This window comes from Polypterus senegalus, chromosome 2 (genome assembly GCF_016835505.1).
Source record: "Polypterus senegalus isolate Bchr_013 chromosome 2, ASM1683550v1, whole genome shotgun sequence".
In the NCBI taxonomy this organism is placed as follows: Eukaryota; Metazoa; Chordata; class Cladistia; order Polypteriformes; family Polypteridae; genus Polypterus; species Polypterus senegalus.
In genome coordinates, this window is record NC_053155.1 from 4,202,130 (window position 1) to 4,217,096 (window position 14,967).

The window sequence follows — 14,967 nt, forward strand, 5'->3', positions numbered from 1 at the left end:
GGTGCAGTCTGTGCTCTGTTAACCTGTGGCAATGGTAGCCAAACTCTTTACCTTGTTACTCTTTTTTTTTGCTAGTCCACTGCTAGTAGCTTTGTCTTTTATTTTCTTTACATGGCCCTGTTCACTATATTGTCCTTCTGTGAGCATTTCTTGTTGACCATCTGTCCCTTCAGGTATTCTCTCAGTCAGTGGCTGCCCATCGAGACTCTCCTAATTTTTATGTTTCTTTTTAGGGTAGACACAGCAGTGCCATCTTTAGGACTATATCTGTGACACTTTAATGACTGACATCTCCTCCTCTTCAGTGCTCACCTCCACATTTTTACTAACAATGTTCTCAGACATTCTACCAGCTTCAGCCGGTACACTCACTTCTGTGTTTGCACTCCAACTTGTTTCTAAATGTGTGCATTGTGTTTTTATTGTCAATGATTTTGTCCCCACCTTTATTGTTAATTTCTGGGATTGCATTCCAAACTTCCTGCTTGTGGATTTGTTGAGCTAAGATCTTATTAGCTTTCTCTCTGTCTTCATAGTAATGATGTCTTGATTTAAAAATGAGTTGTTCTGTTTCTTTAGTTGTCAAGAGGTTGAGCTCTGAGTGCAGAGACATATGAAGTGCTTCACCTGGACCACTGGCATGTTCTTGATCTATTCTAGTAATTTCATTGATTAGCTCTGATAGCGTCTTGGTTTCCAATTTGTTTGGATATAAATTCTGTACAGTTCTCGTCTGCTAATAAAAGTGGGTTAAGATTCCATCTGTGAGATGAGTATGCAGGGCATAATGATTTTAGCTCCAAAATCAAAGGGGCATAGTTGGAAATAACAATAGCGTTGTACTTACAAGATTAAATCGTAGGCAAGATATTGTTATCTACAAAGAAATAATCAATCCTTGAGTAGCAAAGATGCACTGGTTAGTAGAAGGAATATGTTCTTGAGTTTGGGTTTAGAAATCTTCAAGGGTGTACTAAGTTGTGGTCAGTTACAAACTGTGTAATTGTCTTTGCAGTGTTAGATATCATCACACATGTGGCAGGAGACCTATCTAGGTCTGGATTGAAAACACAATTAAAATCCCCAACCATTATAATTTTGTGAGTTTTCACATTGGGAATAGATGCAAATACATTTTGTATGAATTTCCTATCATCCACATTGGGTGCATAAATATTTATCAAATCACTTTACTGTTAAATAGATTATTCATGAGAATCACATATCTGCCTCCAGGATCAGAATTCCCACACCTCTAGCTTTCTTTGTAAAGCTGGAATGGAAAATTTAGCCAGTCCAGTCTTTTTACAGCCGAAACTGATCCTTGCGGGTCTCTTGTAAAAATAGTATTTTAGCGTTTAGAATTGTTAGGTGAGAGAATACTTTCTTTCTCTTTCATTTATGATTGAGACCTTTAACATTCCAGCTCAAATAGGTAAATGTTTGGTCATGGAGACATTGCTTCTGAACCTTTATTGTCATTTTGTAGTTTAATTTAAGACAGCTTTGACCTTAATTTCCAGTTTTCCCAGGAGTTATTGCAATGAAGTCTATTGTTATGTTGGCACTTATAATTATAAGGATTAAAAGGACTGATTAAAGATAGCTTACTCTCTCTCTCTCATTCCCGGGAATGGTCTGCAAGAAACTAAGAGAGACAGTCAGCACACTCTGTCACCCCCTGGTCTTGTGTAGTATTACAGTTCCCGAGGCCCTTTTGCTGTCTCCTAAATGTATGTGTGAAACAACGCATATAATTGTAATTAAAACATAAACAAAAAGTGGGGCCGCCAGGGGACACTGCAGGGAGGCCCAGAGACTTATACTTTCAATACAGCACGGAAGTACGTCGCAGTCATGGGGACAGAAGAAATGACGTACTTCTGGGTTGAAGAAAAGGAGTTTTCACCTGACCTGGAAGTGCTGGATAATCACATGAACTGAGGGATCAGAAGCACTTCTAGGTCAAGGACTATAAAGGACTGTGGGAGACCCCAGATGGGCGAGCTGAGTTGGGAGGAAGGGAACAACACGTCTGGGAGTGGAGGATTAATTATTGTTTGTGTATTGTATTGATTTATATGAGTATTGTGGAGTGGAGGGTGCTTTGTGCACATTATTGTACGAATAAAGTCAAGATTTGAACTTTTATCTGGTGGCTGGCGTCTGGTCCGAGGGTTCCAGGGAACGACAGCGCCCCCATCTGTCACAGTAGTTTAAATTGTAATTTTTCAAAATGCACAATGAGAGTCCTAGGTTTTGAGGTATTTGATCCATATTTGTGGTAAGCTGCTGGTATCTTTTTCCTCTCTGATTACTTTAGAGAATAGTTCAGCTATGAATTTCACTGGGTTTGGACTTTCATGATTCTCAGGAAGATTTTTGATTCTAATATTCTATCTGCATCCATCTTCTAGTGCAGCAAGTCTGTCTCCAAGCACTTTGCATTCAGAATTTGCAGCCATTGCCAGTTGTTCAGCTATTTCAATATGAGTCATGAATATTTGCTTAATGTCTTCAGCTTGGACAGATCATTTCGGTCTTTTCTGTGCTCCGCAGGTGAAGTGGCAAGCCCAGTTAGAGTTGAGATTGCCAGCTCACGAGGAGTAGTTGACATCGAGGAAGGTACGGCCATTTTCAGTTTCAATGAAACTTCTGGAATTGATGAGTTCTTCTGGCCTGACTCACTTGCACATTCGCTCCCACTTTCGCTCTCAGCTGGAGATGATGCTACAGTGTCAGGTCCCAGGAAATCTGTGCTTTCGCCTGTCTTGTAGAGCGTATGAGAACATGAGAGCAACCATTAAGAAGGATATCAGGCAGGCTAAAAGACAGTTGGAGAGGAAAATAGCAGATAAGGTGAAAGACGACCCTAAGAGATTCTTTCAGTATTTTAGTAATAAAAGAACAGTCAAGGAGGAGGTCAAGTGCATCAGGAATAGTAAAGGGGAATTAAAAGATACAGACAATGAAATAGCTGATGAGGTAAACTTACATTGTTCTGAGGTGTTCACAAGTGAGCAAGTGGATAACCTCAGAGCAGTAACAGGGACTACTAAGGAGGTACTGAGGGATTTGGAAATTGTAGAGGGAGAAGTGCTGCTCAGATTAAATAAGATGAAATCAAACAAATCACCAGGCCCAGATAATATTTATCCTCATGTTCTTAAGGAGGCTAGTGAGTACAGGTATAAACCCTTGACACATATTTTTAGGAAGTCACTGTGCACTGGAGAGATTACGAAGGACTGGAAAATGGCAAATATCATCCCATTATATAAAAAGGGTGACAGGGCAGATCTAAGCAACTATAGGCCAGTAAGCTTAACATGCATCACAAGAAAATTAATGGAAGGAGTTATTAAGGTTAAGATTGAGCAACACATGACAAGGACAGGAGTTATTAGGAACAGTCAGCATGGGTTCAGAAGAGGGAGGTTGTGTTTTACTAACATGCTGGTATTCTATGAGGAGGCAACAAAAGGATACGATCAAAGTGGAGCTTATGATATTATTTATCTGGACTTTCAGAAAGCATTTGATAAGGTGCCACATGAGAGGTTGGGCATCAAGTTAAAAGAAGTGGCAGTTCAGGGTGATGTTTTTAGATGGGTGCAGAATTGGCTCAGACACAAGAAGCAGGGGGTGATGATGCGAGGAACCTCTTCAGAACTGGCTGATGTTAAGAGTGGTGACCAGCAGGGGTCAGTGCTAGGGCCGCTGCTATTTTTAATATATATAAATGATTTAGATAGGAATATAAGTAACAAGCTGGTTAAGTTTGCAGATGATACTAAGATAGGTGGATTAGCAGATAATTTGGAATTCGTTATATCATCACAGAAGGACTTGGACAGCAGACAGACTTGGACAAATTTGTGGCAGATGAAATTTAATGTCAGTAAATGTAAAGTATTACACATAGGAAGTAAAAGAACAGTTTATACTGTAATTGAACCCTCTAGGGTTGAGTAAATACAGGATACTTTGAATGATAAAAAAAAATAAGTAAAAATAATACCGCTGCTAATGGAGTTCCACTTCAGACGTCCATCTCCTGTAATGGACGAGACTCTGACTCGTTCCTTTCTCTGGCTATCTGCTGGTCATCACTGGCTCACCTGTTTCATATCCTGGTGTTACTGAAACACTTTCTCCTGTTTTCACTTCACCCTGAGCTTCAGTCATTGCTTCAGATTTAAATGCCAATTTGTCCTTAAGCCACTGGGTGACCATCTTGCTGTGTACTGGCAGACTGTTCTGGAATCATAAAATGCAATAGTGGACGCTGTAAGAGATGTGGCCAATGAACTTAGGAATCTAACAGCTGTACTGTGTGATATTGAGCACAATTTAAATGGATTGGTTAAAAAAATAAATGCTGCATCTGAATATCTGTTTTTACATTCTGTTAATTGCATTTAAATGAAGTTGTAATGCTGTTTGATTTGGCTGATCATTTGGTGGGCCAGGGTCAGAGTCATCATACCATATCATATATCTTCAGGTACGGGCAAGCCATGACTGTGTGCCACGTTATACAGCACACTACAACTCTGCGCAATGAGACACACTTTCTGTGCACATTAATGGAGTGGAAATGCTTTCTATTTACATAATCAGATTCATTCTCTGAAGGCGCCTTTATAGTGGAGCATCGACTCTGAGTGCTGCAACGGATTAATTCTCTGTTATCTACATGGCACTTTGAGGTGACTCTCTATCCTTAGAAGGACTGCTTGCCTTTTGTCGCATTAGTTGGTACAAATGCACCTGTGACTGTATGGAGATGCCATTTTTATAGGCTCTCCTGCTATTGATCATGTACTGTAACACCAGCTCATTCTTTTGGTGACTCATCCCTCGCTGATGTAACTTGTCATTGAAATAGCAATGTGTGTGCAGCTGACCACTGCAATTAGATTTGGAAAACGTATCTATCTGGATGAGAAGAGGATAATATCATCCTATACAGCTGGCATAGTGCGACTCAGTGATGTTTGTGAAATACCCGATCAGTCAGCAAGTTCACGTTGAAAACCTCCTGTGGTTAAAATCCAGAGAGTGGACAGAACTTGTAATGGAGCAGGTAGAGCGCAATTCCTCAAAGTCTGCCTTTGTAAAGCCGGCGCCAGTTCAAGACAGAGTGCCAAGAGGAGAGCTCTGGGAAACAGAAATCGACTTAGAAGCCAGTCATTGTTATCTGTAAATACACACTCTCTTGCAATTCTTCCATTTTTGATGTCTTATAACAACACTAAAGCAGGTATGATAGTTGGAATAATCTGCTCATTCCGTGCACCATTATATTGTTACAGAATAATTACAATCAAGTGAATTAAATTTATAAATGATATGCAATTAAGCCATTGTCATGAAAAAGAAGGGAAACGACACAGAAACAGTAGCAAAACCAAGCAGAAACTTATGTACAGAAGGGGCAACGCTGTCCGTGACAATTCGGAGAAGGAAAGGAAACTTGAAGAGAGACCAGACAGTGGTCAGAAAAGACCATGAGATTGATAGAGCAGTTAGCAATGAGCTTTCTGTGGCCCTGGCAATGGAGATTGACCCTGCAGAGCCCATCACCTGCGTGAACTGTTTGACACCTGGAAGCAGAGCCCTCCAATTATCAGCAAAGTTATTCTTTGAAGCAATAGACCCCAGCTCTTTTTTAGACCCCAGATGTGACTCCAGCCCACATCTGTCTACCAGTTGAACCTGCCCCCAGAAACAGCAGCCCCTCATCATTTTTACAAGTACATCATTTAAAATGGAGTGTCTCCCTGCCTGTAGTGGGGCATAAATATTCACAAAGTCCCACTTCTTCTCCGCAGTGTCTTTCGACTCATTTAGAAGTATCCCACCAATAATTCCAGTAAAGTCTTTGAAAACCCCAGCATGGACATTGGAGCAGTGCTTTCCATGGACAAAGACCACCATACAAATGACAGGCAGGAAGATGCAGAGCAGAACAGCAAAGATGAAGAGAAACAAGAGAAGAGAAAAGAGAAGAATGGACGAATGAAAAAAGACAACAGGACAGATGGATAAGGAGGAGGACTGAGCAGTAGACAGACAGCTGAACTGTAGAAGACATGGACAACAGTAGTAGAATTGACCAGCCAGCCCATAGACAGAAGAGAAGGTCACATGGAGGAAAGGTGATAGAATTAGGGCCGAAGACTGTGGACAATAAGGAGTGAGACACAGGAAGTGACCACAGGTGGACAGAGGGGGCTCAGCAGGTATCCATCATTACAAAAAAGCCAAATGAACAGGCCAACTTCTGTTCTGACGTAACCCACAGGTCTACAGAGGACGTCAACCTAATGGTCAATGGAGTTAGTGGTCAACAGATGAACACACACATCACCTGAATTAGACAGCCAGAAACAGAGAGAGGAATTCTGGAAAGGTGACATCACAGGGGGGTTTGGGGTGCAATGACATATCAATGAGAGAGTCCAGTGTTTGAAGTGGCGCCCCCTTGTGTTTTTAACTCTCGCTTGTGTGTCTTTACAGGCTGATCACAAAGAAGTGTAGGCTGTCGTGACTTTATGATCAGTCAATTATATAGCGCCTTTTTATACTTTTTATGCACATGTAATGTGATTAGAAGTAAACCACCAGCCTTACTGATTCCAGTCTTGCAAATCTCAAACAGGAGCTTCCTAAACCCTGGCCGCAAATCAAATGGCCAGTTACAAATGGGAGTATTCTGACCATCACTACACGGCCATTAAAGACACCTCTCACACCCCCCTGTGCTCATTCTATGGTCACTCTATCTATCTATCTATCTATCTATCTATCTATCTATCTATCTGTCTATCTATCTATCTATCTATCTATCATCTAGACTCTCAGCCCATCCTGTCAGCTTTGCTCCTCTCTGGTGATGTCACCTCCTCTTCAGTTCACTCCTCATCTTTTATCTTGCTGTTCTGAATTGTCTCTCTATTTTCATTGTGAAGGGTGCTATATAATATAAAGACTGACTGACTGCATGTCTGGAGAGACCACCATATTTAAGTGTAAACTCCTCACACCCCTCGGATTACAAACAGAAACCCTCACTCAGTTCTCTTCAGCCAGTGAAGTGCAAGTGGATCTCGATGTCCTCATTGCTGTTTTGTGCCCACATGTCACACCAGACCACCAGTCAGCACAACGTGAAATCAGAACATGTGCCTATCTTCTGTATATAGCTCCTTTAAGGAGAGTGTTGGTCTGAGGTTCACACTGGCCTTCATTCTGATGTGTCCAGCTCTGCTGGTTGTCATCATGTCACCTACTGAGACCTCCAGGGCTGTCTGCCTATGTATTTAAAGAAACAACACAATGGGGTCTCATATTGGAAGGACATTAAACAATGAAGAGGAACCTGAAGCCAAATGGACAACAAGGACACTGAGCTGAGAAACTCCTGACCTGGTGACAATGAGGAATATGAAGTGAAGGATTATGGGAGAAATGATGACAATGATTGGGACTGAGGTGACAAGTCCAGTGTGACATTTCCTGTCCAGAATGATTAGATGGGTTATTCCTGTCACTCGATGTCGTCACACAGGTGTCACTCGGTGTCTTGTTCCTCGTATTTTTAATTTTTGCTGACATATCTGACTAACGTGCAGCACGTTACCACTCTCTGGTGCTGCGACAAACAAGAATGGATTACAATGGAGAATCTCATTGGATTGAATTTGATGAAGACTCCAATCCCCCCACCTCTCTCCTGTTTCTGACCTCTCCAGTGGTGTGTCAGCACCCCCTTGAGGTGGCCCAAGTGACGAATGACACAGGAGGTGACGTCAGGTCAGTCAGCTGTCAGATAAACTGAACCAAAGGACATGAGATGCTGGTGTGGGACCAGAGAGGAGACATCACTGAGCAGTAGCACTGGTGACCGGGGACATCTTTAGGATTGTCCTTTACGAGGTAGCAGTCCGAGGTGTTTTTATGGTGAATCCACCAAACTAGAAGGACATCAGCAGAGCTGAGCCTAAGCCCCTTCTCATCTCCCAGTGGTCTTCTTCAACAACAACAACAACAACATTTATTTATTTGGCACATTTTCATACAAATAATGGAGCTCAAAGTGCTTTACATAATGAAGAATAGAAAAATAAAAGATACAGTAAGAAAATAAAATAAGTCAACATTCACACTGCAGGCCTTGTGTGGTCCTTGTTGAAGTACCTGCTGTTAAGGGATGTCAGCTAGCGGGCTGGCGCGGCTAATGATGATGTCATCAGGCTGAGTCAGCACGGGCTTGCTTTGGTGTATTGGTGCAGGAGTTTTACAACACGACCAGCTTTGAACTGATTGCTCGACTATTGTCGTTATTAACTTGTGAAACACCTGCTTCACTTCTCCTCCTCCTCTTCACTTATCTTCTTATCCCGCTGGACTGCTCAACAATACTGGGGGTCTACTGGTGTGGACATTTCACAACATGACTGACAGTAACTGGCAGCACGACTCACAGACCGCTAGAGAGGCAGCAAATAGAGAGAACGAGAAAGAGAGCCGTCTGTCTGTGTCTCTTCTTCACCACATGTTTGACCTTCCACATTGTCCTCGTCTTCTTCAATGCCAGTGTCATCTTCTTAACCTTTTATCTCTAAACATGTCTTACTCTTTCAGGAGACTCCAGCAGATCAAATGCTTTTCTTCTGCTCTTCCTGCTTTTCTTGGAGTTTTTGTTTCATTCCAAAGATGCTCTTTGTTCTGCTGTGCTCAGTGCTTCACTGTGGATGGATATCACGGGGACTCAGGCTTTGTCACAGTGTCACTTGTTTATTGTACTGTTGTCCTCACTTCTCTCTCTTTAACTCCACAGCCTGGTGTCATGTGGTCTCACCGCCAGATGTTGCTCAGCTCTCTCTTCGGCTCTCTCTGCTCCAAACTCACATCTGACTGAACTGATGCTGGACTACAACAATATGGAGGACTCAGGAGTGGAGCAACTGTGTGAGGGGCTCAGGAGTCCAAACTGTAAACTGGAGAAACTGCAGTGAGTAGAAAACATTGAGTGTGTGTGTGTGTGTGTGTCTCTGTGTGTGTTTGATGAGTCCAGTCTGTTCCCACTTTATCGCTGTGACTGTCAAACCCACGCACCGTCTTATTCCCCTGTGTATTTTGTCCAAAAGTTCTCCGTAGTGTTGAATGTCCCATAGGTGCAAACTGCAGGAAGGGCAGACGTGTTTTCCCAGGTTAATTTCATAAAAACGTTGGCTGAGTGAGATTCACATGTGTTTATCGCGCTAACACATCACAGACACCAAAGATAACAAGAAACAGCAGAACAGAGGAGAAAATGGAGAGAAGACCACCTGAGTTCCAGTTTAAGGTGACACAGAATGACCTGACGAGCCAAAAACATCTATGAATTGGTGGCTATTGAGGTGAAAATGCAGCAGTTAATGAAAGAGATGAGAAGAGGACAGCCGGACTTATTCAAGATAACATAAAGGACACAAACACTCAAATGTCACCTTTTTATGAAGAAGCTCTGAGGACCACCATCTCTGACTAAGCTGGTGCAGGACGTCATACCAGGAAAAGTCTTCAAGGCTGGCATCCTGAGCACATGGCGGACCACAGCAGACCCTCACAGTTGTTGTCCCCTTTACTCAGATGACATTCTTCTCATAAGGACACTAAAGATGTCCCCTCACTGACTGTGATGTGTTTTGAACCCGAGTCTCTGTGGCCTATAGACACACTAAGGCTGTGTGCTGTATGAGCCAATCAGTGATCAGAGTTCAACAAATGTTACAAACTTCAGGAAAATTCAGCAGCTTAGCTGATTGTCATCGGCCTGTGAAGATCAGGAAACAAATCCAAAGAACAAGAACATCCCATTATAACAAATGAAATGTGACGAGAACATCAAATAAGCATCTGTTCATAGCCCAGTCCCACATCACACACACAAATCCTTCTAAAGGCTCAAGAGAAGCTTGGTGGCAGCCTGTTTGAGGGGTCCTGCTTCTCGAGGTCTGACCACATGAACCTCACAGTCTGATGGCCAACTTGTTCTGTGATTCTCTCAATGCTGTCCTCAGGTCAGACTATGTCAGTATTCTGGAGTACACACACACACACACACTCCACATAAATGTCACCTTATTTAATAAATGAAGCCACAGACCACCCGTCACAGCCATCTCCTCCCACTTCCTGTGGCCTCAAGTGTCCATCACAATCCCCAGCACTTTCTAGTAGTTTTTGATTTCAGTTGTCCCTCCTTGTGACCCTTAGTGACAAAGTGACATTTCCTCAGCCCCTCTCTGACGTCACTTTTCTGCTCCTGATGTCCACATGTCCCTCTATTGGTGTCCTGCACATCAGACTTGTGACGGGACCCCATTGTCGTGTATTCTACCCTCACAGCTCGAGTCTTGCCTGTTTGTTAGACAAATCGTCACTTGATTGATGACAATGGTGTCACCCTTTATTACAATGCTGGCACCTTGAACAGGGGACATGTTTTTATTTGAATGTTCAAAGTGTCTGCAGACATAGGCCTTTACCAGCATATCCTAATGTGACATCGAGAAGACACAAATGAAGGTGTGTCCTAAACATGGGGACAACTGCAGTGGATACCAATGCTCTTTAACATCACACACGTCATTAGCATTGTCACATAGTAATGTTTTTAGGATTTATGTGTTATGTTTTATTGTTTGTCCTGAAGAAGTCATTGAGAGAATCGCGTTGGCCCTCAGACTGTGAGGTTTATGTGGTCAGACCTCGAGAAGCAGGACCCTCAATCAGGCTGCCATGGGGGGCTTTAGTTGTGTCTTCAGAACTAAAAGGATTTGCTTGTGATTCAGGACTGAGCTATGAGGAGAGGATTGTTTGTTTTTTTCATATTCTCTCATATTCTGTCTGTTTATTATGGGATGTGTTGTTCTTTTGATTTGTTTTCTGATCTTCACAGGTGAGTTAATCCTGGTGGTCTGGACTGGTGAATTCCTGATGATTCTTGTCCTTTTCTGAGCCTCTGACGTGTTCTTCTTGTGATCTTCTGATTCTTATCTCTTTCGGTGGCCCAGCTGCTGTTCTTCTTGTCTTTTTATTCTTTAATTCTCCGTGTGGTTTGATGTCACTGAGATGTCACTTGTGTCATTTCTAACTCCAACCAGCAGGTGGCGATGCTAGCAGGTCACTCTGCCATTTTGATCATGAATGGTCAGCTCAGGTCAGAGGAGAGCTGGGAGTGGACAGCAGTGGTCAGCAGTAATGGGGGTCACTTCACAGTCCACTCAGACCACCTCTGTGCCCAGGGGACTGGACTTTGGGATGCTGAGTGTCCATTCAGAGCTCGTCCACTGGCTTTATTAGAAATTAGGAGAGAAATAAAAAAACTGAAGTCACCAGCAGTGAGGCCTTTAGTGGACTGAGGTCAGCTGGTCAGTGGCACCGGTCAGCATGTGACGTGTGAGTGTCAGAAGTGTCACATGTCAGTCCGGCCCACCCTGTCCATTATGTCACTGATCACACAGTCAGTCCAGTCTTTGTCACCATAGACAGACAGAGTGTCCTCATCGTCTAAGTGGTCTGATATCAGGAGAGCCCACCATGACAGACACTCGAGTGTCACGCTCTCCGATGTCCAGCAGTGACCGGCGTGTCTAGCAGGAATCTGTGGATGGGGTCCTGCAAATCAGTCAAAGCCCCTCCATGTGCTGAGTCCTCAGTTATAGACACAAACCCAAGGTGGTCCCTCCACTGTCATCGGCTTTGACAAGTCTGTCAGCCTCATGTCCTTCACATTTCTGTCCAGTGTCCACATGTCACTTTGAGTGACTTGTTACCAGTCAGAGTGGCAGGAAGGCAGAAGACGCGGTCAGGTATATAGCGCCTTACCTTACAAGGACAGCGGTGGTCTCAGGGTCAAAGTGCATTTCAGTGAAGACGGCGCAGTCATTGAGCCCTTGTGCTGTCTGTCTGTCCTCACTCGTCTCTCTTCTTCTCCACAGGTTGGACTCTTGTGGTCTCACCTCGGCTTGCTGCTCAGCTCTCTCCTCGGTCCTCTCATCTCCAAACTCACGGCTGACTGAACTGTGGCTGAACAACAACAACCTGGGAGATTCAGGGGCTTGTCAGCTGAGTAAGGGGCTCAGGAGTGACAACTGTAAATTAACAGACCTGTGGTAAGAGGGGGTGGAGTTGGGGTGTGAATATACAATACAATACAATACAATACAATTTATTTTTGTATAGCCCAAAATCACACAGGAAATGCCACAATGGGCTTTAACAGTCCCTGACTCTTGACAGCACCCCAGCCTTGACTCGCTAAGAAGATAAGGAAAAACTCCCAATAAACCTTTTAGGGAAATTGGAAGAAACCTTTGGAAAGGCAGTTCAAAGATAGACCCCTTTCCAGGTAGGTTGGGCGTACAGTGGGTGTCAAAAAGAAGGGGGTCAATACAATACAATACACGGAACAGAACAAATCCTCAATACAGCATAAAAATAGTAATAAAAAAAATTAGAAGTATGGAGCTGAATTTAACAGTAGATGATAACACATAATAAGATTTGGATATTTTTAGAGTCCCGGAGACCTCATCTATCAAGCTGTCTCCCCCATTTGGCCATTCCACGGCTGAAACAGTGCTGGGCAAGCCAATCTGATGAAAGGACCCCTCTTTCCCATGATTCCTGCGATCCTCCATCAGGGATGACTTTACCATAGGCAGACAAAACAACCGAAAAGAGAAACAGAATAGGTGAGGGTTAGTATCCAATTATAACTGTCATGTTACTTATGTTTTAGTGCTAATGACTAACAACAGAGATGCAGTCTGTACAGTTAATCAGCAGCTCTAGTCAGGGTGTGCTAAACTGAAGTAGTGAGTCTTCAGTCGAGATTTAAAAGCTGAGATTGAAGGGGCATCTCTTATAGTAGCAAGAAGACAATTCCACAGTTTAGGGGCCTTCTAACTAAAAGCTCGACCTCCCACTGTTATTTTATTAATCCTTGGAATCATAAGCAGACCGACATCTTGAGATCTTAATGTGTGCTCTGGTTTGTAAGTCATGATAAGTTCAGACAAGTAAGCTGGACCTTGGCCATTTAATGCTTTATATGTTAAAAGGAGGATTTTGAAATCTGCCCTAAACTTAACTGGGAGCCAGTGTAAGGATTTAAGAACTGGAGTTATGTGTTCATATTTTCTTGTTCTTGTAATAATTCTTGCAGCCGCATTTTGGATTAACTGGAGGACAGTTTGAACAGCCAGTGAACACCGCATTGCAGTAGTCAATCCTACTAGAGATAAATGCATGAATTAATTTCTCACAATCCTGTTTATTTAGAAAAAGCCTTAACTTCCTAACATTTTTAAGATGGAAGAAACATGATTTGGACGACTTTGTAATATGCGCTTTAAATTACATGCTAGAATCAAAGATAACTCCTAGGCTGCGGGCTGATTTAGTAAAATTAATTGGGATTCCAACTGATTTAAATGACAAATTATTGTTGTTTTCAGCGTCATTCCCTCCAACAATTAACATCTCTGTTTTATCTGTATTTAAAGACAAGTAGTTCTCATTCATCCACTCCTTTAATTCACTAACACAACTAATTAAAGACAACATCTGAGAAACTTCATTTGATTTAAATGAAAGGTATAACTGGGTGTCATCTGCATACGAGTGAAAATTAACATTATGTTTCCTAATGAGAGATCCCAGTGGAAGCATGTAAAATGAAAACAGTAAAGGTCCCAGTACTGAGCCCTGCTGGACACCATATTGAACTTCTGTGTATAATGATGGAGTACTGTCAGCACATTTCTGTACATATTGGAATTGATTTGATAAATAAGAACAAAACTAAGCGAGCATGGGGCCTGTAAGCACAACATCATTTTCCAGCCTGTGCAGTAAAATCAAATGGTCAATGGTGTCAAACGCTGCACTTAAGTCTAACAACATAATTACAGTGGAGTTTCCTTCATCAGAGGAAATCCGAATGTCATTTAAAACCCGTGTTAGTGCCGTTTCTGTACTATGACGAGAGCGGAAACCAGACTGGAATTTCTCCAATAAATTGTAATATGTAAGGTGTAACTGAAGCTGACTGGCGACTCTTTTTTCTAGTATTTTAGAGAGAAACGGTAAATTTGAAATAGGCCTATAATTACTTAGTATGTGTGGGTCTAGGTCTGACTTTTTAAGTAATAGTTTAATGACTGACAATTTAGTGCATCAGGTACTGTGCCATGCAATAATGAACTATTGATAATGGTTAGAATTGGCGCTGCAAGAACATCCATTGAATGTTTTACTAGTTTTGTTGGCACTGGATCAGGGAACAAGTAGTGGGCTTCAATTTTAGAAATTAAAGTTAAGACTTCCTGCTCAGTTACAGGATTAAAATTATTAAAGTGCTGAATGCAATGTGAGGCAGGGCCTGCTAAGCTAGTATTTGGTTTGTACTGTGATGCAGAGATCTGGGATCTTATATTTTTAATTTTCTCATTGAAGACGTTCATAAAGTCTGTACTGTTAATATCTGTTGGTATTTTGCACTGTTGATCTGAATTCCCATCTGTTCTAAACAGTACCCGAGAAATTTTATTATTGGTATCTATTAATGTAGAATAGTATTCTGAGCGAGTTTTAAAGAGAGCTTTTTTATATTTATTAACACTCTCTGTCCATGCAATTTGAAAGACATGTAGCTTTGTTGTTCTCCATCTGCGCTCCAGTTTTCGACACTCTAATTTAAGAGCTCAACTGTTTTCATTAAACCAGGGAGAGTTTCTATGTGCTTTGATCACTTTTGCTTTAACACTAGAATTACCAGAGCCTACGAAAAAACTCGTAATTCCGTCCCACCTTAAATCGCTTCTTAAATCCCTTCACACCTCTCCGCCAGCGCCCTTTGTCTTCTAAATGTGCTGATAAAGAGAAGCTAGGAGCAGCTGGCTA

At 42.2% G+C, this 14,967-nt stretch overlaps 1 protein-coding gene across 1 annotated transcript in view; it reads left to right on the forward strand.

The window, feature by feature from the left end:
* The window catches only part of LOC120521359 (NACHT, LRR and PYD domains-containing protein 3-like), a 62,593-nt gene that overhangs the window by 26,856 nt on the left and 20,770 nt on the right, over window positions 1-14,967 (forward strand). The window contains 2 exon segments of the mRNA XM_039743031.1: window positions 8,849-9,022; window positions 12,000-12,173. Of these exon segments, the coding sequence (XP_039598965.1) occupies window positions 8,849-9,022; window positions 12,000-12,173 (348 nt within the window).